This window comes from Penicillium citrinum (assembly GCF_028827155.1).
Source record: "Penicillium citrinum strain IBT 23319 chromosome Unknown utg000004l:1.0-2404223.0:1.0-2405248.0, whole genome shotgun sequence".
Taxonomy (NCBI): domain Eukaryota; kingdom Fungi; phylum Ascomycota; class Eurotiomycetes; order Eurotiales; family Aspergillaceae; genus Penicillium; species Penicillium citrinum.
The window spans coordinates 1791295-1817198 of record NW_026622689.1 but is presented as its reverse complement, the minus strand read 5'-3'; the positions used below and the strand labels follow the sequence as shown (position 1 = coordinate 1817198).

At 46.5% G+C, this 25904-nt stretch overlaps 10 protein-coding genes across 10 annotated transcripts; 6 read left to right on the top strand and 4 right to left on the bottom strand.

Annotated features, from left to right (window-relative positions):
- Positions 1-119: 119 nt before the first annotated feature.
- On the bottom strand, positions 120-4150 carry N7469_005637 (ABC transporter ATP-binding protein; the record flags this gene model as incomplete). Its single annotated transcript, XM_056644557.1, has 3 exons — positions 120-2047; positions 2124-3173; positions 3226-4150. The coding sequence occupies 3 exons, from the start codon at positions 4148-4150 to the stop codon at positions 120-122; spliced, it is 3903 nt and encodes a 1300-aa protein (XP_056501371.1).
- An 886-nt stretch (positions 4151-5036) lies between these two features.
- N7469_005636 (GNAT family N-acetyltransferase) lies at positions 5037-6441 on the bottom strand (the record flags this gene model as incomplete). Its single annotated transcript, XM_056644556.1, has 2 exons — positions 5037-5408; positions 5482-6441. The coding sequence occupies 2 exons, from the start codon at positions 6439-6441 to the stop codon at positions 5037-5039; spliced, it is 1332 nt and encodes a 443-aa protein (XP_056501370.1).
- A 368-nt stretch (positions 6442-6809) lies between these two features.
- Positions 6810-7838, top strand: sidH (enoyl-CoA hydratase/isomerase family protein; the record flags this gene model as incomplete). Its single annotated transcript, XM_056644555.1, has 3 exons — positions 6810-6868; positions 6958-7169; positions 7249-7838. The coding sequence occupies 3 exons, from the start codon at positions 6810-6812 to the stop codon at positions 7836-7838; spliced, it is 861 nt and encodes a 286-aa protein (XP_056501369.1).
- A 1449-nt stretch (positions 7839-9287) lies between these two features.
- N7469_005634 (uncharacterized protein) lies at positions 9288-11217 on the top strand (the record flags this gene model as incomplete). The annotated part of the gene is made up of 3 exons (XM_056644554.1): positions 9288-9538; positions 9612-9882; positions 9943-11217. 3 exons carry the CDS (start codon positions 9288-9290, stop codon positions 11215-11217), a joined length of 1797 nt encoding a protein of 598 aa, XP_056501368.1.
- A 383-nt stretch (positions 11218-11600) lies between these two features.
- Positions 11601-13289, bottom strand: N7469_005633 (uncharacterized protein; the record flags this gene model as incomplete). The annotated part of the gene is made up of 1 exon (XM_056644553.1): positions 11601-13289. One exon carries the CDS (start codon positions 13287-13289, stop codon positions 11601-11603), a length of 1689 nt encoding a protein of 562 aa, XP_056501367.1.
- Positions 13290-13843: 554 nt separating this feature from the next.
- On the top strand, positions 13844-17187 carry N7469_005632 (uncharacterized protein; the record flags this gene model as incomplete). The annotated part of the gene is made up of 19 exons (XM_056644552.1): positions 13844-14199; positions 14263-14425; positions 14482-14492; positions 14545-14600; positions 14663-14753; positions 14803-14961; positions 15014-15063; positions 15119-15203; positions 15260-15382; positions 15435-15820; positions 15873-15916; positions 15962-16004; positions 16050-16152; positions 16219-16374; positions 16432-16496; positions 16551-16701; positions 16760-16789; positions 16844-17066; positions 17119-17187. The coding sequence occupies 19 exons, from the start codon at positions 13844-13846 to the stop codon at positions 17185-17187; spliced, it is 2364 nt and encodes a 787-aa protein (XP_056501366.1).
- A 1028-nt stretch (positions 17188-18215) lies between these two features.
- On the top strand, positions 18216-19868 carry N7469_005631 (flavin-containing monooxygenase; the record flags this gene model as incomplete). Its single annotated transcript, XM_056644551.1, has 1 exon — positions 18216-19868. One exon carries the CDS (start codon positions 18216-18218, stop codon positions 19866-19868), a length of 1653 nt encoding a protein of 550 aa, XP_056501365.1.
- A 704-nt stretch (positions 19869-20572) lies between these two features.
- N7469_005630 (uncharacterized protein) lies at positions 20573-23136 on the bottom strand (the record flags this gene model as incomplete). Its single annotated transcript, XM_056644550.1, has 3 exons — positions 20573-22537; positions 22599-22774; positions 22821-23136. The coding sequence occupies 3 exons, from the start codon at positions 23134-23136 to the stop codon at positions 20573-20575; spliced, it is 2457 nt and encodes an 818-aa protein (XP_056501364.1).
- A 433-nt stretch (positions 23137-23569) lies between these two features.
- Positions 23570-24304, top strand: N7469_005629 (NAD(P)-dependent oxidoreductase; the record flags this gene model as incomplete). Its single annotated transcript, XM_056644549.1, has 1 exon — positions 23570-24304. The coding sequence occupies one exon, from the start codon at positions 23570-23572 to the stop codon at positions 24302-24304; it is 735 nt and encodes a 244-aa protein (XP_056501363.1).
- Positions 24305-24807: 503 nt separating this feature from the next.
- Positions 24808-25824, top strand: N7469_005628 (SCO family protein; the record flags this gene model as incomplete). Its single annotated transcript, XM_056644548.1, has 3 exons — positions 24808-25278; positions 25354-25678; positions 25739-25824. 3 exons carry the CDS (start codon positions 24808-24810, stop codon positions 25822-25824), a joined length of 882 nt encoding a protein of 293 aa, XP_056501362.1.
- Positions 25825-25904: the final 80 nt, after the last annotated feature.

The window sequence follows — 25904 nt, the reverse complement described above, 5'->3', positions numbered from 1 at the left end:
AATAGGGAAACTATATAAAACCTAAACTTTGGAAGCAACTACTTTTTACGGGAAAAGAAATTTGGAAAAAGATTAAAGTGTGAGTCTATATTGCAAGTAGAAAAAACAAAAGAAAATTATCAATCCGTGGCCACGGTCTGATGCATGACGTTAGCTCTATAGCTCTCTGACCTCTCCAACAACTGCTCATGCGATCCATGGTCAACGCATTGACCGGCTTCAATCAAGAAAATGACATCTGCCTTCCTGATGGTTCTCAAGCGATGAGCAATAGCAATGACTGTAATGCCTCTCGCCGCCTTCTCAAGACCATCCTGCAAGAGCTTCTCTGACTCTGCATCCAAAGCGCTTGTCGATTCATCAAGAATCAATAGCTTCGGCTTGCGAACAAGGGCACGTGCAATCGACAAACGTTGCTTCTGACCTCCAGAAAACTGGCTGCCATTTGGACCACACATAGTCTGATAACCGTCTGGTAGTCCGATGATGGTTTCATGAATATTGGCAAGTTTGCATGCCTCTTCAATTTCGGCCAAGGTAACATCGTGCCCTGGCGCAGCACCGAGACCAATATTGAACTCAATAGTTCCCTCAAAAAGAACGCTTTCTTGAGGTACGAGCGAAATGGTATCACGGAATGAGACGCCATGTCCTTTTGTCACGTCGAAGCCATCCACAACAATAGATCCTGATTCCGGGGTATAAAGACGCTCAACGAGCGAGATTATAGTTGATTTTCCAGCACCACTTGGGCCAACTAAAGCAGCAAACTTTCCTGGCCGGATATCGATGTTCAATCCATTCAGAATTTTCATGTCTGGGCGAGCAGGATACGCAAAATGAACATCGCGGAATTGGACACTTGAGGCCGGACCATCTGAAACGATTGGCTTTGTCTCCACCATTGATTCGGGATCCTTCTCCTTCAGTTTATCAGATCCATCATGGCTTGGTACCTTCCCGTTCATCTTCTCCGACCCGAGCTCAATCAGGCCCAGAATACGCGCCATCGCATTACGCGCATTGGTCAGCTCAGGGGCCAACGCGAACATCTGACTCCAGAGAAGGGCACTGACAAGAAGCGAAAAGACAACTATCAGGAACTGAGTCTGGGTATATGTTCCTGCGATAATTTGCTTAGCACCCCACCAGTACGCTAGGGCGTTCACGCAGTTTCCAAGGAAATAAGTAGTCGCTTGCCAGAGACTAGCATGGAGAGTAACTTTGAGAGTCTCCTTGCGAGGCCCCTTCAGAGATTGTCGATAGGTCTTGAGGATATCCTTTTCGAGGGAGAGCGACGCAATCGTCTTGATCGAAGTGATTGCTTCCACGCCGATATCGACTGACTTTGTGTAGGCCGTCTCGTGCTTCTCCTCAAACCGGCCCAGAACATGGAGTTCCATGAGACCGGCTCCAAGGAGAAGGGGAACCAATGCCAAGCAGACCAATGCAATCTTCCAAGCGATGATGTGCGTTAGGATAATGGCCGCAATGAGGTTGACGGTGATCGAAATCAGGGTTCCAATGACCGAACCACTCAGTCCAGCCAGAGCATTTCCATCTCGGGTAATATAAGACAAAAGAAGAGCCGGGGTTCGCCCCTTGGATTGATGCCATTGCAAATCCTGCTCGAAAAGAGAGCGGAAGGATAGCACACGCACGGAATAGACAATCTTTTCTGAGACCCAGCCAAAGCCAGCCCAGCTGACCAAATTTGAGAAGAACTCGATGATTGCCAGAACAAAGAACATCAATCCAAAGAAGTTACCGCTTGATCGAATGCTATCAGCACTCTTGCAGGGGTTCAAACTTCCGACAGTATTACCGAAAATAACAGCCTCGCCGGAGAATGCGCCACCCACAATGACAGATCCGATCAAAGCAACGAAGACTATCAACAAGTGTGGCTTTACTGCAGGGCCATATCCACGGAGAATAGCCCACAGTGACTTTTTGGGGGTCTCTGGCTCTTCTTCTTCTTCTTCTTCTTCTTCCTCCTCTTCTGCGCCAGCCGGAACTTGAACTTCCGTAGCCGAGGCTTTACGGTCTTCGGGGGGGCGTCATATCATTCGATCCGGTCTTCTCAATTTCGGTATCTGTCACAGAAGTCTGGTCTGACTTGCTGACACTTTCGATGCTAACACTGGTGTCGTTTTTGTTAGGGCTGCCGCCAAGTCCTTGCATATAGATGAGATTGGCATAGCTTCCATTCATAGCCATTAACTGTGAATGAGTACCCTGCTCCACAATATGCCCCTTGTGCATGACGATAATGTTGTCGGCATTGGTGATAGTCGATAGACGATGAGCAATTGTGATCATAGTCCGACCACTTGAAATCTTGTTGATAGCGTCCTGAATACGGCGTTCGGTTCGGGAGTCCAGAGAGGCAGTAGCTTCGTCAAGAATGAGAACTGTGGGGTCTCTGATAAGAGCTCGTGCGAGAGAAACGCGCTGTTTCTGACCACCACTAATGAGACGACCACTAGACCCAACACTCGTAGCATATCCGTGGTGCAAAGCAGAGATAAATCCATGTGCATCTGCAAGAACAGCAGCTTCTTTGACAAGACTGACTATCTTGACGACCTCGGGTCCACGGCTCTCTGCGGCAGCCATTAAGTCCCTGCCATCTCTAACCTCACTTGCAAGGCCCTCAAGATCAGATGCCACCAATGCGGCTTTCAGTTCCTTGTGCTCTGAGTTGCTGGAACTCATTAAACCATGGGCGATGTTTTCCAGAAGAGACCGGTCGAGGAGCGATGGTTCCTGTTGCACAAGACTAAGGAAACTTCTCAGGTCGCGCGTATTGACATCCCGTAGGTTGTGTCCGTCGAAGAGAATCTCTCCTTGGTTAGGATCATATAGACGTGTGACAAGACCAGCAATAGTCGACTTTCCACTTCCCGAGAGACCAACAAGAGCAGTGTGCTTGTTAGCTGGAATACTCAGACTAACATCATCGAGCACGGTAACTTCAGGGCGAGACGGATATGAGAATGAGACGTTTTTGAATTCAAACCCACCTTGGGCCTGAACAAGACGAATACCTGCTTCGGTCGTGCCATCAATTTGAGGCTCGCGATCAATATCCCCACGAAGCTTCTCAAATGAGGCCACCGCGGCAGTAAAAAGGTGAAGAAAAGGAGCAACTTGGCTCAATAATAAGGTAGCTAAAATATGTTAGCTTATCTATATATGATTGTGAAAATGAACTATATTTACCTTCAACAAGAATGAAAATCACTGTGAAGACTGAACCGACAGTAGAGCCAGCATTGGAGCCATCGACGGACTCAGCAACCTTTCTGCTTCCTTGCCAAAAGGCTAGACCGTTTGCCGAGTAAGCGATGAAGTATAGGAAACCAGCCTGGACACCAATAGCTGTTGCCTTTTTCATCCCTTCATGTTCACTTTCCTTGAGTGCCTTGGAAAATTTTTCCTCCAACCGAGTATTTGCTCCGAATGCCTGCACGACGACGAGATTTGAAAGCGCCTCAGAGGCAATTGAGGCGGCAGAGGCGGCATAATCCGATACTCGAGCCGAGTATTTCTCAATATAGTAACTTCCAATAAATGACATCAAGAAGTAGGCGGGAATCAAAGAGAGGAGCATGGCTGCTAATATCGATTGTTTGATGAAGGCGACGATGTAGGCCGTAATAAAAAAAGAAAAGCTCGAAATACAAATGCCGACCTTTTCGGACGTTCCTGAACGAATAGTTTGGATATCGGTGTTCAACCGCGAGGCAACTTCACCAGGAGGAAGATTATCAAAGAAAGACGGTTCCTGACGCAGCAAGTTCTGAAGATATTTTTCGCGCAGTCTCTGTGCAAGTCGAGCTCCATAGGTGGTCCAGCAGGAAAGATGTAAGTAGATGGTGACAAATTGCGCGATCGCCAGGTAGAAGATAATCAAGATTTTGGAGTTAATGTCGCTTTGCTCCGAATCACGCGAAGAAGCGGTGGCAGTCCCGGCTGAGGCAGAACAAGTTGCTTCATTGAAGTCATCGAGTAATTGACCGAATAGAATTCCGATCAATGGGAATGGAACACCTGATGCGCAAGCAGCGACGAAGCCCACGAACAGGGTTCCCAGCTCGAGCTTTGAGGGTCCTCCCGCTAGAAGCATGCGGGGATAACCCGCCATCTTATATAGGATTCCCATCGTGCTCGGCTTTCGCAGCACCTTAGCTTGCGACACTGATGGGATACAACTGATTGATAATGCTACACTGCCAATAAAGCAGGTATCACTCCCACAGCTATCCGAAACGAGCACTTCAAGAGCAATAGATGGCCAGTCCTTGCGAGATCAAGCTGGATAGAACGTGAAAATAGCTCAAACTCAGTGGAAGCTCGAGAATGTAAAAAAAAAAGCGAAGAACCTCATTCAAGAAAAGCGTCCAGGGGCCTTGAGGATAACCCAAACGGGCTTAGGGCTCAGCCGACATCGGTCCACATCTTGCCGCTTTGCAATGAATTCAAAGCAGATCGAATTCACCAGAAAATTTATCAATCATGGCCTAAAACTCGAACTGCGCAGTACCACGCCCTACTGGTGGGGCGAATTGTACTCTTGTGAAGCGGAGTGGGACGAGAATTCCTCGAAACGTGAGATATACAAAGACGCCGTACAATACGATATACGGTATTGTAATTTTGTAATTTTACTTGTAACACTCGGAGTTAACAACCTCGTGGTATCTTTCTGTCTCACTCTACTCTTAAACCGAAAGACTGAGCACATTTCTAGACTCCATCGACTCCATTCCTCTCCACTTACTCGGAAGGCCTCGGTAATCGGACTCCTGGCATGTCGCTTTGACATGAGGGTTTGATGACTCTTGACCCAATCGGGCCTGTTCCGATGGAGACATTGATCTGGGTACAAGAACATGTCTTTTGAAGGCACAATACCAAGTCTACGGAAAGAAGAGAGGCTGTATACGATGAAACGATCGTTCTGTGTCCATTGCATCAATTAAAGTTGCAGTCTATATACGAGAAAGTCCAAAAAGGTATCAAGTTCAGGATCACAGCTTAGCATTCCAAGCTGCACGATCGGCCGATTCAAGCGGTCGCTCACGTCCGTCCCACCAAAGAGGACATAACTGGAACCACTTTTCTCTGCTGGCATTTGAATGGACGGATCTCTTGTGACCCAAATCAACGTATTTTCCAATTGTCAGACCCTGGGAATTTTCGTAGGAGAGGATGATGGGGCCGGTGGCTTTGGGTTCTCCCACCACGTTGGCGGTTCGGGGGTCGTCAAGGAAGCAATAATGAATGCAACTGGAATACCAGGCATTGACTCGCTTTGCGCCTCGGAACGAAGAGTCTCCAACTAGGGAGTGACGGCCACGATCGTAGTCACCGGCATCATAATGGGCGCCGTAGTGGTCCTCCTGCACAAAACCATTATCGTTAGCGTTGGGAAAATGGAAAGCTTGAGAATGGGTATAAGAATTCCAAACATACCTTTGCCCAGTAAAGCTCATAGTAAGAGAAGCGCGACTCATTGAAACGACCGAACAAGCAAAGAACGTGAGGGTCAAAATGCAGTTTGCGAAGATACTCCCGGTGCTCATCCAATGTACCAGTTTCGTTCCATCCCTTCGCAACTCGGGGATCATTCTGCCAGGTATTGAAGAGCTTCAAATGCTCAGGATTTTGCCAATCAACAACTTCAAGAGAGAAATGTTCGTCGATCTCGGGAATGTAGCGACTGTAGGCAACGGAGCCAGGGTGCGGTTTTGGGCGGCGTGTAGGATGACGGGTATATATGGGCTCAGTAGGAAATTTGGAGGTCATCTGGTAATTCTCTGGCATGATCGGATATGATCCTAGATTGTTTCGTACGGGGCCATCTGTTCCATCTCCGACAACCCAGATCGGACGAGGGCCCAGCGGGGAGGCAGCTCCCTGCCAGAAAGAACTTCGGAGTACCAGCAGCTCATCGAACTCCTCGGAGCCCTTGGACCAAGGCTTGAATGGCTTTGGATGAACGATGGCTAGTCCAGTGGACAGCAACTCACTTCGAATGACATCCTGCCCAGTACCTTGGAGATGAAGACGGAAGTATTCGTTTGTTGGGTGGGCGATGTTGATTGCATGAATCACGTTCCAGATCTGCCCTAAAGAAGGCGCGCTATCCTCAGTCCATTCAAAAGTAGTCTCTGGGCTTCGGCGTGCCCGGCCCCAGGCAGTATTGTCATTAATGGGAGGTCGCTGGTTTTCTGGGATGAGGGATAATTCGGTCCAAGTTAAGGAATCGAGGTGAAGTGGTTCGTGCAACGGACGTCCGTTTGACGGCTGATTGCCAAACGCCAGATTTAGCTTGGTCTTACTTTGGCCACTGACAGTATTGATGCGGTATGCAGTCAAAAATGGATGAGGTAACTTCACCAATGGGTATTGGTGTGATGAAGTCGACGCCATGGCTGTATAACTAGTGGTATAAGCTTGAACAGGTTCTCTGCAGAGACTTGCGGCAGTTGAATTGATTTTAAACGAAACACTGGGCTTAACTCTGCCTGTAAGACGGTACTTTTGGAGTATATATTAATAAATTGATAAACTCAAGAATAAAAATCTAAGACAATATCTAGAAAGGAAACTAGACCAATATGGGTCTCGGGACCGAAGCTGTATAGTACAGGCCTACTAGTTACATAGCCCTATTCTCGATTCGTACTTCCGATTTCAATCCCCCCTAACCGAACCACTCGAGTTATTATCATGAGAACCTCGGTAGGAAGCAAAGCCCGAGTTGATGCGGAGTACCCCGATGTCGCTTCCATCCGCTGATGAAGTTCCAAGGCGCCGTTCGTGGCTACCTTCGCATGTCCGAGGACCCGCTCCTTTGGTATGAATATGACCACTTGCCACATCCATACCTTGTTATCAACAAGATCTTACATCGTGCATAACCGCTATTATGTCTCTACGATCTAGGGCCCTGAACTACGAGAACTTTATCGTTTCCTTCCCCAATGAGCGTATCCTTCAGGTCACGCTCAACAGACCGCAAAAGCTCAACTCAATCGACAAAGCTACGAGTCGCGAAATCCAGGAGATCTGGGAGTTATTTGATCGGGATGAGACTTTGTGGGTCGGAATTATCACAGGCAAAGGCAGAGCTTTCTGCACCGGGGCTGATCTACAAGGTCTGTCTTACTAGCTTCCCGTTCCCGATATCAAAACAATCACTCTGGCAATCAGCTAAATCGAGTTCCACTCGAACAGAATGGAATCGTATGAATCAAACAGGTGAGGTCAACAACATGGACGCACCCGGTCTCGCAGGTCTTCCCAGACGGAATGGAAAGAAGCCGATTATCGCCGCGGTTAATGGAATTTGCATGGGAGGCGGATTCGAGATGGTCGCCAATTGCGATCTCGTAATAGCGTCCTCGACCGCGACCTTTGCTCTACCCGAAGTGAAACGCGGCATTGTTCCTGTGGCGGGATGCCTTCCACGGCTAACCAGTACGATTGGGCTTCAACGGACCATGGATCTCGTATTGACTGGGAGGAATATGGACGCAAAGACCCTCCATGACTGGGGCCTCATTAGCCAAGTGGTGGATGCACCGGCAAACGTTGCCGACTCTGCGGTCAAAATCGCGCTAGAAATGTGCAAGAACAGCCCAGACGCGCTAATTGTTGGTCGACAAGGAGTTCGGATGAGTTGGGAATATGGCAATGTGGAGGAGGCCGTGTCGACTCTGGCGGATCATTGGTATCCTAGTCTGATGAAAGGGACAAACTTCTCCGAAGGGATCCAGGCGTTTGTGGAGAAACGACCTCCGAAATGGGTCAATTCCAAGCTTTGAATGGTATAAAACGGTTGCCTGTGAGGGCAAATTTTAATGGTTAACACAATTTCAACTCAATCTAATCAGATGGTCTCGTCTAATATTGATTGATAAAAGTGGCGTGGGTGATCCATGGTATCGCGCATTTCGGATTTCGCTCCATGTCTCAGTCGTGAAGAAATTTCATCTTATCAGATGTAGCTTTGCCCAGGCATCCAAGTAACTTGGCACTATGATTGATTGGCCATCTTCCAAGGCTGCATTCGATCCAGTAGGGCGCACAGATACTTGCTAGTAGACCTCGCTTCCCGATTTGATTCGAATTTAATTACGAAAAATAAATGAATAGTACCCGTTGAAGAATCTTATTCTTGGCTTTCTCCCAAGTGACCTTCAATATCTTGGATGAGGTCAATTGATGTCGCATCTCCTCTCCTAAAAGAGAACTAAACACCGAGACCCTAGGATGATGTCCCATCTGCCCCATACAACTCTATAAATACCGTATGTATGGTAAGTATTGTAACATAAACGGTCATGTCGTTATTTACCACTAGCTGTCATGTAAAATACTCCCCAGTCAAGTCGGCTGATTCCGAGCCACCCCACACCTTCGGAACTTCGCACGGACCGGAAGAAAAGAATCTGATAACTTTTCTTCCTAACCTTCTTCAGGCACGACTCTCCGAGCTCATGAATTCTGAGGCATCAATCTAATCTGCCAAGATGAGAGATGTCTTGGCTGTATGGAAGTCGTTGCTAAAATACGCGGCCACTCAGTAGTGGCCCCATCTCGGGACATTTCCACGACGCTTAGGGCATCCTATCCGTCCTCGCTTCGCTTGATTCTACTCGATAGCTGCAGGTGGAACTTGGGGGCTTCCAAAACTTGGAACTGAAGCGCCGGTTCCGCCCGCACCGCGCCATCCAGCTCTCGATCATCTGATTAGATGGAGTCCATTTTAATTCTTGGCCAGTGCCTTACGCACTATGTTTTATATGGCCCTCTGTTTTTCCGCCCGCGTGCTGCGCCCGTCTTGAAAATTTTCCTCTTCTATTGGCACTCGCTTCTCTGTGTATGACTGGATAGATCATTCTGCTTATATGCATATCAAAGGTCAATGGCCTACATGCCCAGTGATGCGCTGTTGCTTAAGTTGATGCCAATATTTGTATTTCCGGGCATGACTTTTACCACCAACGATTTAATGTCGGGAAAAGCTCAGGTTCAGGCGATGCCAAGGTCAGCCAAGGTCAGCCAAGAATTCTGAGGCCCTTGGCATGTATAAACCGAGTTAGTGTACCACGCCAGCAAGCGATGAAAAACATATCAATCAGTAAACTCTGTAGCCGATGGAGACTTAGTTAATACCATAAAGGTAAAAAATTTCCACCTCGTGGATTCTGGCTCGCTTGACTTCTTTAAACCTTCTTGCTTCAACCACCCAAGGCGGTTTCTATAAGCAAATGGCGGTCATAAACAGAATCCGCGCGTTTCGGCGCCATGCGACCGAAGAGACTGCTCCGGCTGTCACCAACATGACAGAAGATACCAAGACTGGCTCTGTCGTTGCCGACGCCATCCCCGGTGAAAAGACCTCGGGAGAAGATCAACATGCCCAAGAGTTACCGAGTGAAGAAGTGCAACAAGGTGTTAAGAATATCGAGGCTACAACTCTTACTTGGACTAAGGGCACGTTGATCGCCGTGTTTATCAAGTTCGTTCCGGTCCTTTACTGCCGATCCATGGCATTAACCTCAAGATCTTCATTAACCTTATCTCTCTCACAGCATCTGGTTCCTATACTTCGTCAATGCTTTCCAATCTTCGGTCTTCTGGACTCTGGTCCCTTATGTTACTAGTGAATTCGCCTCACACTCGCTGCTGAATACCATTTACGTTGTTGGAGACTGCATGGCTGCTGCAACTTATATTCCTCTGGCCCGAGCCATGGATACATTCGGTCGTGCGGAAGGCTTTCTCGCTATGGCCGTTTTTGCGACGCTCGGCCTGATCATCATGGCTGCTTGTCAGAATCTTCCAACCTTCTGTGCTGCCTATGTAAGCAAAGCCAACTTTACCTTAGATAACCTTCCGAAGACTCACAATACCCCTTCTTAGGTTTTCTACAACATTGGATTCAGTGGCATGACCTATACCATCGATGTCGTGACTGCTGATGCATCTAAGTTGAAGAATCGAGCATTGGCTTTCGCCTTTACTTCATCCCCCTATATCATCACTGCTTTTGCTGGCCCTAAGGTTGCCGAACGATTCTATAATGAAGTCAACTGGCGCTGGGGCTTTGGCTGCTTCTCCATCATCTTCCCCATCATCGCCGCCCCCCTGTACTGCATTCTGAAATGGAATCTTCACAAGGCGAAGAAGTCCGGCTTGCTCGTGAAGGAGCCCAGCAACCGTACTTTCGTGCAAAGCGTCTGGCACTACACCAACGAGCTTGACCTCATTGGTGTTGTCCTCTTCTCCGGTGGTCTTGTTGTTTTCCTTCTTCCATTCTCCATCGCAGCTGAAGCTCCTAAGGGCTGGGGCTCTGGCTACATTATTGCCATGATTGTAGTTGGCTTTGTTATGCTGTTTGTCTTCACTCTCTACGAGACCTTCATCGCGCCTCGGCCTATGCTGAGCTGGAAGCTCCTTTCGGACCGTACTGTCATCGGCGCCTGCTTGCTGGATGCAACCTACCAGCTTTGCTACTACTGCTGGAACGGTTATTTTACATCTTTCCTGCAGGTTGTGAACAATCTTACCATCGCCGAAGCCGGCTATGTCGCAAACACGTTCGACGTTGTGTCGGGTGTTCTTCTCCTTGGAGTCGGTTTTGTCATTCGTAAGACTGGCCGTTTCAAGTGGCTGCTCTACATTGCTGTTCCTCTCTATATCTTTGCTCAAGGCTTGATGATCTACTTCCGCCGTCCCAACCAGACTGTCGGATACCTTGTGATGTGCCAGATCTTCATCTCTATTGGTGGAGCTGTTTTCATCATTGTCGAGCAGTTGGCTATCTTGGCAGCTGTTGATCATGAGCACGTTGCTACCGTTCTTGCTCTGCTCAATGTCGTTGGAACTGTCGGAAATGCTGCTGGCTCCACCATTTGTGGTGTTATCTGGCAAGCCACTTTCAAGAAGGCGCTGAGAATGAACCTTCCGCAGGATGTCATGGACAACTTCGACATGATCTACGAGGATGTTGAGACGCAAATGTCCTACGTCCCTGGCTCTGACGCAAGATACGCTATTCAGAAGTCATATGGTTATGCCCAGACACGCATGCTTGCTGCTGGAACTTCGATCATGGTGCTCTGTATCGGCTGGACATTCTTGATCCGAAACATTGACTTGAAGAAGGTCCAACAGGTCAAGGGTGTTGTTTTCTAAGGCACTCGCCGACCTTGGAACTTCTTCATTAAAAATGGTTTATAGAATTTTTGTTTCCTCTACAACTATCTTTAATAACTGACCCCAAAATTTAATCGACGCGTGAATAATTAAGACATCTCATTGTGAACTTTGAAGTAGTGCGTATGCTTATTTTTCCTCCAAGCAATTTTCTGAATAGAGTCCTTTGGTTATTTAAGGGTCAACTAAATATGGTCATCAATCCACGAAACTCGTATTCCACCAGATTGCTTCCAAGGCTGCTACTCTAAAATGATCACTTCACTCGCATGAAGGGGCCGAGAAAGCATCATGGGAATAGCAAATCTTGGCAGACCACTCCTTTTACATAACATAATGGCTCGAAGAGTGAATGGATTCATTTAGTATTCATAGAATCTCCAATTGGGTTCGTACTCCGGCTCCAAATCTTTTCCCAGCATCAGTGCTCTCATCATCTCATTAGGCATTCGATTGCTTCTCAGAAATTTGTCATGAAACATCTTTTCGGTCATCACACCTGTATCCACAACTTCTTTTCGTAGGGCATAAATCTGTAGCGCCCCTAGCATATACCCGGCTTGATAGAGAGGTGAGTATTCACCACTCAGAGACCTTCTCACTTCTCCCTCGGCGGTTGCACGCTCATGCCCTACCCCATTGACAAGCAAATCTATACACTCTTGGGGAGAAATCTGACCCAGATGGAATTTTATCGAGAATATGATCCGAGCACATCGATGTAGCCGCCAAAAAAGCATCCCAATCCGATTCTCGGGTGTTTTCGGAAATCTTTCATCGTTCCAGAGTAGAAATTCCCAGTAAAGAGCCCAGCCTTCTACTGAGAAGGGAGTATCAAAAATTTGTCGATATGGCTTAGATCTGGCGTTGATATGCATCTGCAAATGATGTCCCGGGATCATTTCATGGAAAACCGTTGCTCGGGAGAAATGAATGTTGTTACCTCGCATGCTCATCATTTTTGTCTCGTGGTCCATGGTATTGGTCGGATAGGAGACTATGATTGACTCGCCACCCAGGAAGAATGGATTAACCTTCTGCCTTTCCGGGGACATCATAAACATTTGCCAAGTATCTTTGGCCACTGGTGGAACTGTGACAAGTTCATGCTTTTCAACAAACGCTACAGCCTCATGAAATAGGTCTTTGACTAGTTGCGTCTGTTTCCCAGGCTCCACAAAATCATTTTTGACCTTCTCCAGAGCTTCTCTCCAGTTGTTCTCCAAGCCCATCTGACTGGATGCTTTCTTCAGTTCCATGAGGCACCAATCAAATTCCTTTTCGCCGATAGAAATAATTTCTTCCGGCGTGTAAGGAATCATCTCTGCCCGGAGGTCTGCGAGAAGTCCCTCGCGTCCTATTGGCTGCCCGACAATTGCGTCTTTATCTTCTGGTTGAATTCCAACTAGTCGTTCCCGAATGAGGTTTGAGAGGCTTTCTAGACCGTTGTCCACCAGGCGGTATGGGCTTGATATCCACCAATCGAAACTTGGGTCGTATCCCTTGTAGAATAGAAACCATTCTTGTAAATGTTCCCGCAGGGCGTCTATAGTGGAAGCCGCACGGAAAGCAGTGACTTTCTTAACATGAAACTCTGATTGTTTGATCTTTTCAATCATTTCGCCAATCTGAGTCTTGACTTGAAACAACTTCTGGCCAGCTTCATCTGCTTTCATCGGCAATACCAGAGCCCTTGCCTCGCAGATATCGACCAATATAGTCGCAAATGGAATCAATACAGATGCTTCTTCATCTTGTTGGCTTTCAAAGTCCAGTCTTTCAAGCATGCGCTTCATGTAATTCTTGATAAGGATAAAGTCAACGCGAGACTCCTGGTTAGCGCGCCAGAAGCCCTGTGAATGCTCTTTTAGTATGCTAATCTCCAATTCAAGAAAATGGCGTATTCTTGTCTTTCTTTGTGCTGATATCTGGATTGGAAGAAATGTTTCGATGTCTTTCAAGTCCTCCGCAATCCGCACGATAAGCTCTCGTAGATTCGATTCCGAAGTCCCTACTTGACCATGCTCGGTATAAAGATGAGTTATGGTCATTGTGGGAAAGAAACACTATTCAAGTGCGGCATATGTTGACAGGAGCAGAATTGGTTTAGCGGAGCGGTGCGTGATAACAATGAAATACGAGTGGGATATTCCGTTAGCTATTATAGGCTGACTTAGATTAACCGCGTATGACGGACTTGTATTATTAGCGTGGAGGGCAGAAGCAAGGTGCTTAACCTGTGCATCAGGCCAATAAACTTAGTAACTGTCTGGCCAGTAAAATAAGTGTTTATGACAAATTGAGCAAGTCGTTGCAATGCAAGCGACTCGTCCTAGCGCACTTTTACTCCGCATTTTTGCCTGAATAGGCCATTTGTTATCAGACCTCACGATGGTTGGAAGTCCGTTGAGGATGCGGGGAAGTAGGGTTGCATCCGAAGCAATTTGTGGTAATGCTTGGGCAAGCTTATCTTGGGTGGGGGTACTACTATATTGCTAAACTACTGGGTTGAAAACATTGTGATTGTTTATCGGTCTCTATATAATTCCTCTCGGCATATACGCTCATATTTCCCGCTGGATGCTCATTACACAATATCAGGAATATGTCTTCGTCTCTCCCCTGTGTCGATGGCATTTCGCCATCTGATTTAGATAAGCCTACTGAGGACTACACAACCGGTGATATCAAAGATCTTCGTAAATTCGAATTGTCTCATCAATGGGATCCAAACATAGACCAAGAGAAGCTCGATACAATCAAAGAAGTCATTGACCATGATGATCAGGAGCAGGCAGCTGGGTTAGACAAGTCTCTTGCCCAAGACTCGCAGTACGAGTCTGTTCGTGCGGCTGTGCGCAATACCGACAATGGTGAAGTAGCAAACACCCTTCGTGCATGGGTCCTTGGTTTACTGTTCACAACAATTGGTAGTGGACTAAACATGTTTCTGAGCATGAGGTCCTGAAATCTCTCCTTTCTCGATTGTTTTTTCACGAGTGATAGCGACTAACAGCCTTCCAGGAGTCCTGCTATATCGTTCCCAGCCATTGTTGTACAATTGCTTGTCTATCCTATTGGGTGTTTCTGGGCTCGAGTGATGCCAACTAAAGTGTTCAATACGTTTGGCTTGCGCTGGACCTTGAACACGGGCCCTTTTACTATTAAAGAACATACAGTTATTACGGTTGGTCTTTTCCAAATACCCTCTCGAGCCTTAGTCATATCACTAATACGCCCTAGATTATGGCAAAGTAAGAACTTCATCAACTATTACTGGATTACCACTAACTCTTTCAATCTAAGTGTATCGATAGGATATGCATATTGCACCGATGCTCTTCTGGCATTGAAAGCGAAGCGTAAGGTACGGTGCCATGCATCACGATAAAATTGCTGACCCCCAAAGCTCTTTATAATTTAGATATCGGGTGGGGCTTCCAGCTCTTGTTTGCATTGAGCAGCCAGGTAATTGGAATCGCATTGGCTGGGATCTTTCGTCGTTTCTTGGTCTGGTAAGTCAATCGACATCCCGATATCGTTTCTCAAGTCTGAGTATCATAGGCCTGCCGCAATGATATGGCCTGGTCAATTTGCCAACACCGCCCTATTCCACGCTCTCCATGACAAACGCCCCTCTGATCCCTCCGAGACAAACGGCTGGAGTGTGTCAAGGTATAGATATTTTTTTTACGTCATGGCCGGTGCTTTCTTTTGGTACTGGTAAGTTGAGAAATCAAATCAATCGCAGATAGGCTTCCTGATGCTTTCACAGGATTCCAGGTGTTATATGGCAGGGTCTTTCTGTCTTCGCATTTGTGACATGTTAGTCCTCTCCCTCTTCAGCAAATAGTTGGATATTTAAAATCAAATCGACCAGGGATTCGCCCGAATAATGTAGTGTTGAATCAGCTCTTCGGGGGCTTCTCGGGCCTTTCCTTGGTCCCGATTACCTTCGACTGGACGTAAGCTTGTCATAATTTGAATGAGTTACCACAGAAATGCTGATATTAGCTATTAGTTATGTTTCAGCTTATCTCCTCGATCCACTTTTGGCACCGACTCATGCTATTGTCAATACACTTATTGGACTTATTGTTTTTATCATAATTGCGACCATTGGCATCTCTTATACAGGGGCATAGTGAGCTTTTCATGGACAGATTCAGTTCAACCGGTACTGACAGTCCTTTCAGTTATTCCGCCTACCTGCCTATAAACACATCATCGACCTTCGACAACACACAACAGGCTTACAATGTCACCAGGATCTTGGGACACAACTTTTCGTTCGATGAGAAAAAATACAAAGCATATTCACCGATGTTCCTTGCGCCAACATTTGCATTGAATTATGGTCTGTCCTTTGCTGCTCTAACTGCAGCCCTCGTGCATATTGCCTTGTTCCATCGCAAAGAGATATGGCATAGATTTACGGCAGCCCGTGAGCAAGAGCCAGATATTCACTTAATTCTTATGAAGAAGTACCGAGAAGTCCCTGAATGGTGGTATGCGGCGCTTGGTGTTGGGTCCATTGCACTCGGTCTAGCAGGAATTCTGGCGTATGATTCGCAGTTGCCTTGTAAGGAACTTCCCACGCTTTTGATTGTATACAATATTAACGATCAATACAGGGTGGGGGCTTTTTGTGTCAATTATCATTGCAGCGGTCTTTATTGTGAGTGTCCATGAAGTGACCCAAATGTGATCTAACGACAACCAGGTTCCCACGTGTATGATATTAGCAATCACGAATATTCAGCTTTGTATGTAAAGTATCAGACTCCCGTCTTCATTACTAACATCTTTAGCTCTCAACGTTATATCACCTTTCTTAGCTGGTTTCATGATTCCCGGAAAGCCCATCGGTGTGATGATATTCAAAGTTTTCAGCACCATCACGCTAGGACAAGCGTACGTTCACTATACTATCCATAAATATGAAAGCATCTTCAAGAAATCTGCTCATACTTTTTATAGACAGTATTTCTGTCAAGACCTTAAGATTGCTCACTATATGAAGGTCCCTCCTCGCGTCACTTTTATGTGTCAAGTTGTCGCAACAATCTGGGCTTGCTTTGTGCAGATTGCAGTAATGAATTGGACACTAGGGAATATTGAGAACGTTTGTGCTTCGTCAGTAAGCCCTTTTACTGAGTTGTTTTACATTCTCTGACTCTTTACGAAATACAGCGATCAAGCGGCACATTTCACATGCCCTAATGGACGAGCATTCTTTTCCAATAGTATCACATGGGGTATGTTTCGCCTTGTATGAAATCTTCCATCGGAATTAGCTAAAAGGAAATTAGGTGTCATTGGTCCTCAGCGCATGTTTGGTCCTGGTGCTATATACAATAGCGTGTTGTGGTTCTGGCTACTCGGTGCGATGCTCCCCGTGGCGTTCTACGTCCTGATGCGGGTATTCCCGAGATCAAGAGCCAAATTTTTGAATGCACCTGTGTAAGTCATTCAATCGGATTAGATCTAATACGCAGTGCTAATTCAGAGTTGTGAACAGGATGCTCGGAGCTATGTCATGGATTCCGCCGTAAGTCAACTACTCGTGATAAGCAGAATACGGCTGACACTGGACTCTGCGAAGTGCGACACCGTTGAGCTATTTTTCTTGGGTGATTTTCGGCCTCATTTTCAATTACTGGATTCACCGCCGATGGCGTGGCTGGTGGCATACTTATAATTATGTCACGGCTGCAGGACTTGACACCGGACTCATTCTTTCCACAATTGTCATTTTCTTCGCGATAATATTCCCAGGTGTCAATCTACCTAGCTGGTGGGGTAATATAGCCCCCTTTGAGACGATGGTGAGTTGTCCGAACTTGATCTTCGTAGTATGTGTACTCACTTAGAACTTAGGACTATCTTACTAGCGCAATCAGGAAAACAGTTCCAGCCGGTGAGATTTTCGGGCCGGCAAATTGGTGAAGACAAATACCTTTCTATTTTGAATATCAATATTTGTCCAACGGATATCATTCATGTGATGTGATCGTGGACTTCGATATTACCTCTATTCATCTTTTCTTCATTGCATGCGTATATCGAGTATCTTTTTGGTATTATTCAAGCAGAATCAACATCCCTGGGCTACCCCAGCTATAGAATCCCAACCCTCATTATCCCATATCAAAATCTTGGAGAAGAGAAGGCAGGGCGCTTTATAGCCGGAATCGGTGCAATCAACAACGTTGTTAGAAGATCCACTCTCACCATTGCTTGGCTCATTATCCTTCCGAATCTAGACGAGTATGCAATTGGTAAACTTTCAAATCCTCCAAGTTGAACAAGGTTGTTCAGATTCTGTCATATAATTTCATAAATCTCAATCAGAATACAAAGTAGATACCGGAAAATCGGAGATATGATCTAACAGAGATTTCCATAATCCAAGCTGTGATAAGTATGGGATAGATATACTAATGATCCAAGTAACGAATATAGTGGCTATATAGATTAAAAAAAAAATATTGAGCTTTCTAACAACATTCGTCTATTGCACCGATTGCGGCTATAGAGCCCTGTAGAGGGGGGATAACAGCCACTCTCCGCATGTAATGCAATACATGCAAGCCAAGTGGATCGCGAGCCCGCTCAGTAGCTTTGCATAGAACTCCACAAACGGGCCGTATCATGATTGATGAAGGCAATGAGTCCAGGCTCCATGTATCACACTCTGTGCAACACGTCGGGTGGATTTCTTAACTTGGTATTCATCGACAAGAGCATGCAGCTCTTGCCAGCTAAAGAAGCTATCTTATTAGTTGCCCATCGTCGATCCTATCACATGCACTTGGCTCTGCAACTTGCTATTGTGAGTACTTTTAATATGCATGACCTCCTCGTCTTACGACATGGGGCGTCCATTGAACGCTGCAACCTATAAATGTAAAGCCAGTTCGGAGCGAGGCTAAGAGAATCATTCTGAAACAATATACGAATAAGATCTCCGGACCATGGCTACAGAATTCGATGCTATCGTTCTAGGCGCGGGTTTTGGCGGCCTATACCAGCTGAAACGTCTCCGTGATCTTGGCCTTAGCACCGCTATTATTGAGAAGGCACCCAGTGTCGGTGGAACGTGGTACTGGAATCAATACCCTGGGGTTATGAGCGACACCGAGAGCTTTCTCTATCGCTATTCTTGGGATAAGGAAGATCTAAAGTCATACCCCTGGTCGCATCGTTATGTCCAAGGAGAAGAGGTCCTCAGATACCTGGATCATGTGGCTGATAAACATCAACTCAAAAAGGATATTCATTTCAACACAACCTTGGTGTCAGCAAAATGGATGCCCGATCCAAGTAAATGGTCGCTAAAGACCAACCAGGGCACATTCATTGCCAGATACTTTATTGGGGCTGTAGGTCTACTGTCTGTTCCAGTATATCCAGACATACCTGGCATAGACAACTTTCAGGGACGAAGCGTACACTCATGCCAATGGCCACAGGACTTGGACTGCACCGATAAGCGCGTTGGAGTCATCGGTTCTGGATCCACGGGCGTTCAAATTATTACTTCCCTGGCTCCGAAGGTCCAAAGCTTGGCATGTTTTCAACGCAATCCACAGTATACAGTACCCAGCGGGAACAGACCAGTCACTAAAGAAGAACGCGAGCAAATCAATGATGATTATGATCGCATTTATGGGGATGTGAGAAGCTCAGCCCTCGGCTTTGGCTTTACCGAATCAGATGTCATGTTTTCTTCCAAAACTCCAGAGGAGCGAGAAGCCATTTTTGAGAACCTGTGGCAGCATGGAAATGGATTACGGTTTATGTTTGCAGGTTTTGCAGACATTACATATAATCGGGAAGCCAACGAAGCAACCTGTGCATTTATTCGGAAGAAGATAGCCGAGATTGTGAAGGATCCTATAAAGGCTCGTAAGCTACAACCTACACAGTTGTATGCTAGACGACCTTTATGTGACAATGGCTACTACGAACAATTCAATCGTGACAATGTTGACATTGTTCATCTACAGGAAACCCCCATCTCAAGGGTCACGCCAGAAGGTATATATACCGAAGATGGGGATTTCTATGAATTGGATGTAATTATCTACGCAACTGGCTTTGATGCTGCTGAAGGAGCTTATAACCAAATCGAGATCACGGGTGCCCAAGGTGAAACTTTGCGTCAACGTTGGAACAGACTAGGACCGACAAGCTATCTTGGCATCTCAGTTTCCAGCTTTCCAAATTTTTTGATGATATTCGGCCCTCAATGTCCATTTACAAATGTGCCTCCGGCTCTTGAAATACACGTCGATCTTATAACGGCCTTGATCAGAGATGCTGAATCTTCCCGGAAATCCAATGGTTCGGATGCGGTAGTAGAGGCTGAGGAGTCGGCCGAAATTGCTTGGGTTGACAAGTGTTCAAGACTGGCCGCTGGTTCATTATTCGCGGAGACACCGTCCTGGCTATTTGGACACAATGTTGCTGGAAAAAGGACTGGACCCCGATTCTATTTCGGCGGTATCAAGGCATTCCTTGCAGAGGTGCAGTCATTCATAGAGAACGGCTATGTCGGTATGAAACCAATCAAAGAGAAGGAGATGGGCAAGCAATTACTAGAGCCTAACTATTCAAAGCTCTGATCTTGAACTGGTTCTTTATCAAGATTTTAGGGCTTCACCACTTGGTAGCTGGATCATCGCTGCAGCTATTTTCATTGGATGAAGCTTACTGGCCAACCAATACATACCCAATCAACTAGTGAAACGGGATAGGATGCTCGAGGCAGCACGGTCGGTACGTGCAGGTCGAATGGGGCAGAAGGATGAGGGTAAACAACACCCCAACTAGGGCTAACTGCTGGCACTCTCTCGAATAGGCTGGAACTCTTGTAATTGACTCTGGGTGATGCTAAAGATGCTATCTAAATAATTGTATATAAGGCTCCCTTCCAAATTAGGCCAACTTCCTTACATAATCCCTATACTGGTGGGCAGGCCGATACTCCCCACTACACTAGTAATCGCAGCGGCAGTTTCTTTTGAGCGAGACCTACGTTAAGCTATTGATTCTCATCTCGAAGCAATAACGAAGCTAAGGTTAACCTTGAAAACAAACCCATGGAGAGCGGTGCCCTTATAGACTAAAGAGAGGAGACTTTACCATTGGGTGAAGCAATTAGTACTACTTGTAGTATTAGTATATTGTAAAATTAGAGTGACAAGTATGACATCTTAAGACTATGAATCGAAGGCCAAAGTCTCTCTGTTGTCCAAATTAATCATGGCAAGACTACCACTGGCGACTGTCATAGATACCCGAGAATAAAGGATATTTCTGGACAGTCTTAAAAACTACCACTCGGTCCCCCGTCCCACTGAATGCCTTTCGCAGAATCAACCCAGCCATACCAGTCTATATCATCAAGCTCCACGTCCATTTCCAGAGAGTCGGGATTCATTCCAGGGGGAGATTCCTCACTCCAGAGCCATGGAATAATACCCGGGCCGAAAGGTTCGTCATTAAGTCGATTAACTGGGTATTCGTCAAATGGTCCGTATGGCTGCTGTATAGTTTGACGAGATCGTCCTGATAGAGATTCATGCTGCGTAGATGACCCAGGATCCACTTGTCTATAGCCAGTGGAGTTAGCTTCTGACGGACCATGACCGAAAGAAGAATGAACGGACTGAAATTCGGATGTGGGAATAGAAGCAATGTCCGTTTGCATGGATATATTATTTTCTGAGGTTACGGTCTCATTCAGGGCTGGCTCAATGAAAAGTCGACGCCACCGTTCAAGAGAAGATTCCGATCCATTGGAAATGATTTCAGGACTCGCCGGGAGGGCAATCTTTGTATGCTCGTCTTCGAGGCTTGCGACAGCCTGCGGATTGTCTCTCAGTCGTATAACTTCATTGCGACGATGCCTTTGGGCCTTTGACATCAGCTTTCGCAAGGGAAAGCAGAATTGTGTGTTTTGTTTTATTTGTGCCTGGGGAGGAATCAACCAGGCACTATGAAGAGCAACCCAAGCCCTTTCCGACAAAGGGGACCAAGGATTCCGACAAATTTCAATGAGGATGTAAACGATCGCATGCCAGTGGGTATACGTTTGATAAATCCAGCGCCATCGGCGACATGCTGGTTCGGAGTTCAAAGCGTGGTTGTATTCGGCAATCTCGATTGCACAGATCAAAAGCTTGGTCCTTATTTCACTGGTAAGCTGTTCACCTGGAGAAGAAAATAAATGGGGAAGATAGACGAATAATGTCATTTTAGCGGTGACAAGACGCGCAATGGTGACTGAAACCCAGTATTCAATGCTTGATTCAGTTGCGTACTGTAGATACACATTTTCGGTGGTCTGATAGATCTCGTGTAACAACCTGCTCTGCTCTGCAATGCTAGACGACCGAGCGCTGTTTGACATCATTTTTCTGACAATGATCACTGTCTGCGCATTCATTCGTGGAAAAGAGGTATCGGTCAGTCCCTCGCGCTCCGCGGGAACTTCTTTGATATCTGGCCCTATATCGGCGTTGTTGATATTTGAAGGCGGTTTAGTATCAAAGCTGCCTTCGGTAATCGTGAACTCAGTCCCCTGGTCTTCCGATGTTCTCACGTCAAGCATACAGAGGCTCCACCAAGCCCTACGCCTCATTTCAATGGCATATGGGCATAAATTTGGGAAATTGGATCCATCCCGATGAAGTCCCAGAGATATGGCCATCCTGATAGCCAGGCCAGTCATCATCCAAACGAATCTTGGGCTGTCATATAGGCGAAGAAGCGCAAGAAAATTTGCGAATGCTTGCACTAAAACGAGGTCGGAAGTGTTGAGGAAATCCGCCTTCGCAAGAGCATGTTCAAGACCAAGCCGGTATTTCATATTTAACTCCTGTTTCGTACATCCGAAATTTATCGATATCTCGTCGTCTTCCATTGAGGTAACAGCTGCATAGTAGATAGAAAACACCAAGGCTTCGTTGACAGGTGTAAGTCGAGTCATATCGCCTCTTAATTCTCGGATCATCTTGGTCACGGTAGGCATGTGCACGCATTGAGCGACTGAATTCACATTTTCTGAGTAAACGTCTAGAATGAACGGTATCTGTGAGGGTAATGGATGAAACTCCCTGAGATCCGGGCTGGTTGGGAGAAGATTGTGTCTAAAGATGAACGAGTTGCGTTCTAAAGGACTACGCTCAAGCTCTTGGGTGGACGGAGTTTTTCCAAATGAAGTTTCATCGTCAGAGCTTTCGATTTCTTGGGCGTGTAGATCCTGCGCATCCATCTTCAGCTCGTTCAACTGGGCATCGAATAAGTTAGTCTTCACCCATTCTTCCTCAACAGAACACTTGCATACATACCTCATCATTCATCCGAGACCAAAATCCACTACCAAGATAACGACTGCGATTTACATCTTCAACCACGAGTCTTCCAAATTGTGCTTCCATCTTCCCTGGCTTTGCGGCCAGGCTGTCAGTTCGATCGTCCAAGTCAGCACTGTTTCTGTCACCGGATGTATTCAACCCGGGGGGAGCTCCCGTTAGCAGAAGCAACCGCATTAGCTTCTTCAAGCTGCGTACTGAGGTGCTTGACGAGGTTCTCCAGGCTTCTAAGTCGGTTCATAACGTCGCCCGATGGTCCCTGTTGGAGACGGCGAGCCCATCTTGGCTGACGATCTATGCTTGGAAGAACACAAGCGATATTTGCGCGACGACAATTAGAGCATGGAGCCTTTTTATCACAGCGGACTTTTCGGCTTCTACAAGTCACGCAGCTGCGTGGCTTAGGGGCGTGCGAAGAGGTCTCCCCATTCGACCTCGCGTGTTTCTCGGCCTCCGAGGCCGAGCCGAGCGCGGGTGCAAACGAACTCGGGAATGCCGCGGATTTCTGCGACATTTCTGCGCGGTCACTAAGAAGCTTGGTCTGTACAGACAAGTCAAGGTGTATGATCTTGGTATCAATTTAGAGTTATAATTCCCACTTCGTGTGAGTGTGTGGGATTGAAAATATGAAGCCTTGCGAATCCGCGATGTCAGCAACCGGATGAGGCAAAGTGGACAGCCACAATCGCCCGCTGAAGGGGTTGACTCTTAATGAGCGAAATCCGCCCGAAACTGCAGAAACTCTCTTCTTCTGCTGTATTTCGGCTACTTCTCGGTATGATGCAAAGGCGTATATAAGAGCTGGACATTCCTGGGTTAAAAAAATGTACCACACGGAGAACATCAGAATATCATCGATAGCATAACCTCACGCAAGGGAGCTAAGTTGTAAAACAACTCGAAGCAACTATCCATCTCATCTCATTCAAAAACCATCTATCATCGTCATGTCCTCAACCAAGAACATCGCTTTCATCGGCGCTAGTGGCGGAGTTGGCTTGTCGGCACTCAAATACGCCCTCGCCGCTGGCTATCAATGCACTGCAATCTGTCGATATCCCTCAAAACTCTCATCTATCTTCCCTTCAGAATCAACACCCAATCTCAAGATTATTGAGGGAAATGCTCACGATCTCAAAGCCGTCTCGCAATGCCTGGATGCGGGAAACGGAAAATTAGTCGATTATATCGTTTCCACGATCGGCAGTCGACCAGTGCGAAACGGACTCAAAATGAGTATTGAAGATCCTGAAGTCTGTCAAAAGGCAATGAAGACTCTCTTGAAAGCCCTGTCCCAGCTTCGAAGTGCTGGTATTACCGGCAACCCGCACATTATCCCGTTCAGCACGACAGGACTGTCTAAATATGGTCGGGACTACCCAATTGCCCTTGCATTCATGTACCTTGTCCTTCTCAAAGTACCTCATGAGGACAAAAAGGTTATGGAAGAAGATTTATTCAATAGTGGTGAATCGTATACGGTTGTTCGGGGGAGTCTCTTGACCTCTGGCGAAACTTCTAGGACAGTTCGGGTTGGCATTGAAGATAACAAGACTGGTCGAGAATCGGAGGCCATTGGCTATACTATTACAAGAGAGGATGCAGGCAAATGGGTTATTGAGAACCTTGTTTCTCAGCGAGATGAGAAGTATAACAACAAGATTCTGATGATCACGACTTGATATTTTTGGTGGAATAAGCTATTTTGGGGTTATTGTGATAATGATTCTCCTTTGTGTTTGCTGCTTCTATTGAATATGTATTTCAATAAAATAATTCGAATACTTGAAGTTCATCTTGATAATTCTGCGTATCATTTTCTACTGATTCGTTCAATCTTGAATCCACCCCAACGCTATCAGTGCAATACTCTGCCACATAGTGTTTCGCTGTGGGAAAAAAGTACTAGTTTGTGTTTCATCAAGAACTAGTATTTCTTGATGAAACACTTCAGTTTTGTTTAAGCGATCGTTTTGACTAAATTGATTTTTCTTAATGATGCAAAAAACATGTATTACCCTTCCTAAGCTCAAACCAACCAATTATCTTCAGTATCGAATGACAGTCCTGCCTCCTTCCCCAGGCACCAATGCTAACCTAATCAGGCGACGATCCGGAGACTTTTGGGAAGGTCGGAATGGGCCAATTCGAACTCGAATCTTTCGATCTCCAAACATCCCACTGAATGATGTCGTCTTCCATGAGAATGGCCTCCGGTCTCTTCGGCCAGGCTACACGAAAAATCTCCGTCGAATCCTCTCAATCCCACCGCTTCCTCCCCTTTCTCCGCAATGCTTCGCGATCACAATGTCGAGCCTACAACCAACGCCCTCGTTGCAGCCAAAACATCAGGAGTGCTTTGGAACTCCGGAATAGCTTCTCGACCAGTGCTTCTTATGCTCGCGCCAAGACAATGGGCCAATTGAAGCAGCGTAACTCCACCGGTCCTTTCTCGTGGAAGGCGGCGTTGCTTTTCGTTCTGACCGGCGCAGGCATGATGATTTACTTCCGGGTTGAGAAGGCTCGTCTGGAGCGCAAGCGCATTGCTGAGATGAGCAAGGGAGTTGGAAAACCAAAGGTTGGCGGTCCATTTACGTTGAAGGATCTGGATGGAAAGGAGTTTACCGCGGAGGATCTGAAGGGCAAATACAGTTTCGTGAGTTTGGCCCTGGACGGAGGAGCAATGCGATTTATCTGTCAATGGGTTATAACTGACTGGCGTTCATGACAGGTCTACTTTGGCTTTACCCACTGCCCCGATATCTGCCCTGACGAATTGGACAAGATGGCTGAGATCATCGACAAGGTCAGGGAGGCTACCAAGGACGACAAGGTTTTCCTGCCAGTTTTCATTACCTGTGACCCTGCTCGCGATAGTCCCGAGGTTCTCCGTGCATACTTGAAGGAGTTCCACCCCGGCATCGTCGGCTTGACTGGTACATATGAGCAAGTGAAGAATGTCTGCCGTCAATATCGTGTGTACTTTAGCACACCTCGGGATGTTAAGCCTGGCGAAGACTACCTCGTTGACCACAGTATTTACTTCTATCTGATGGGTATGTTTTCATTCTTTCACTTATACTGAACCCTCGCCATCAAAACTAATTCTATTATAGACCCCGACAACGACTTTGTTGAGTGCATTGGTCGCCAGGACACCCCCCGAGTCCGCGACCAAGGTTATCCTCGAGCACATCAATGACTGGAAGCGCGAGGGCAAGCCGCTGAAGGTGGAGTGAATTGCGATGAAATGTATTATCAAAACTGTACCATAGCCCTGTC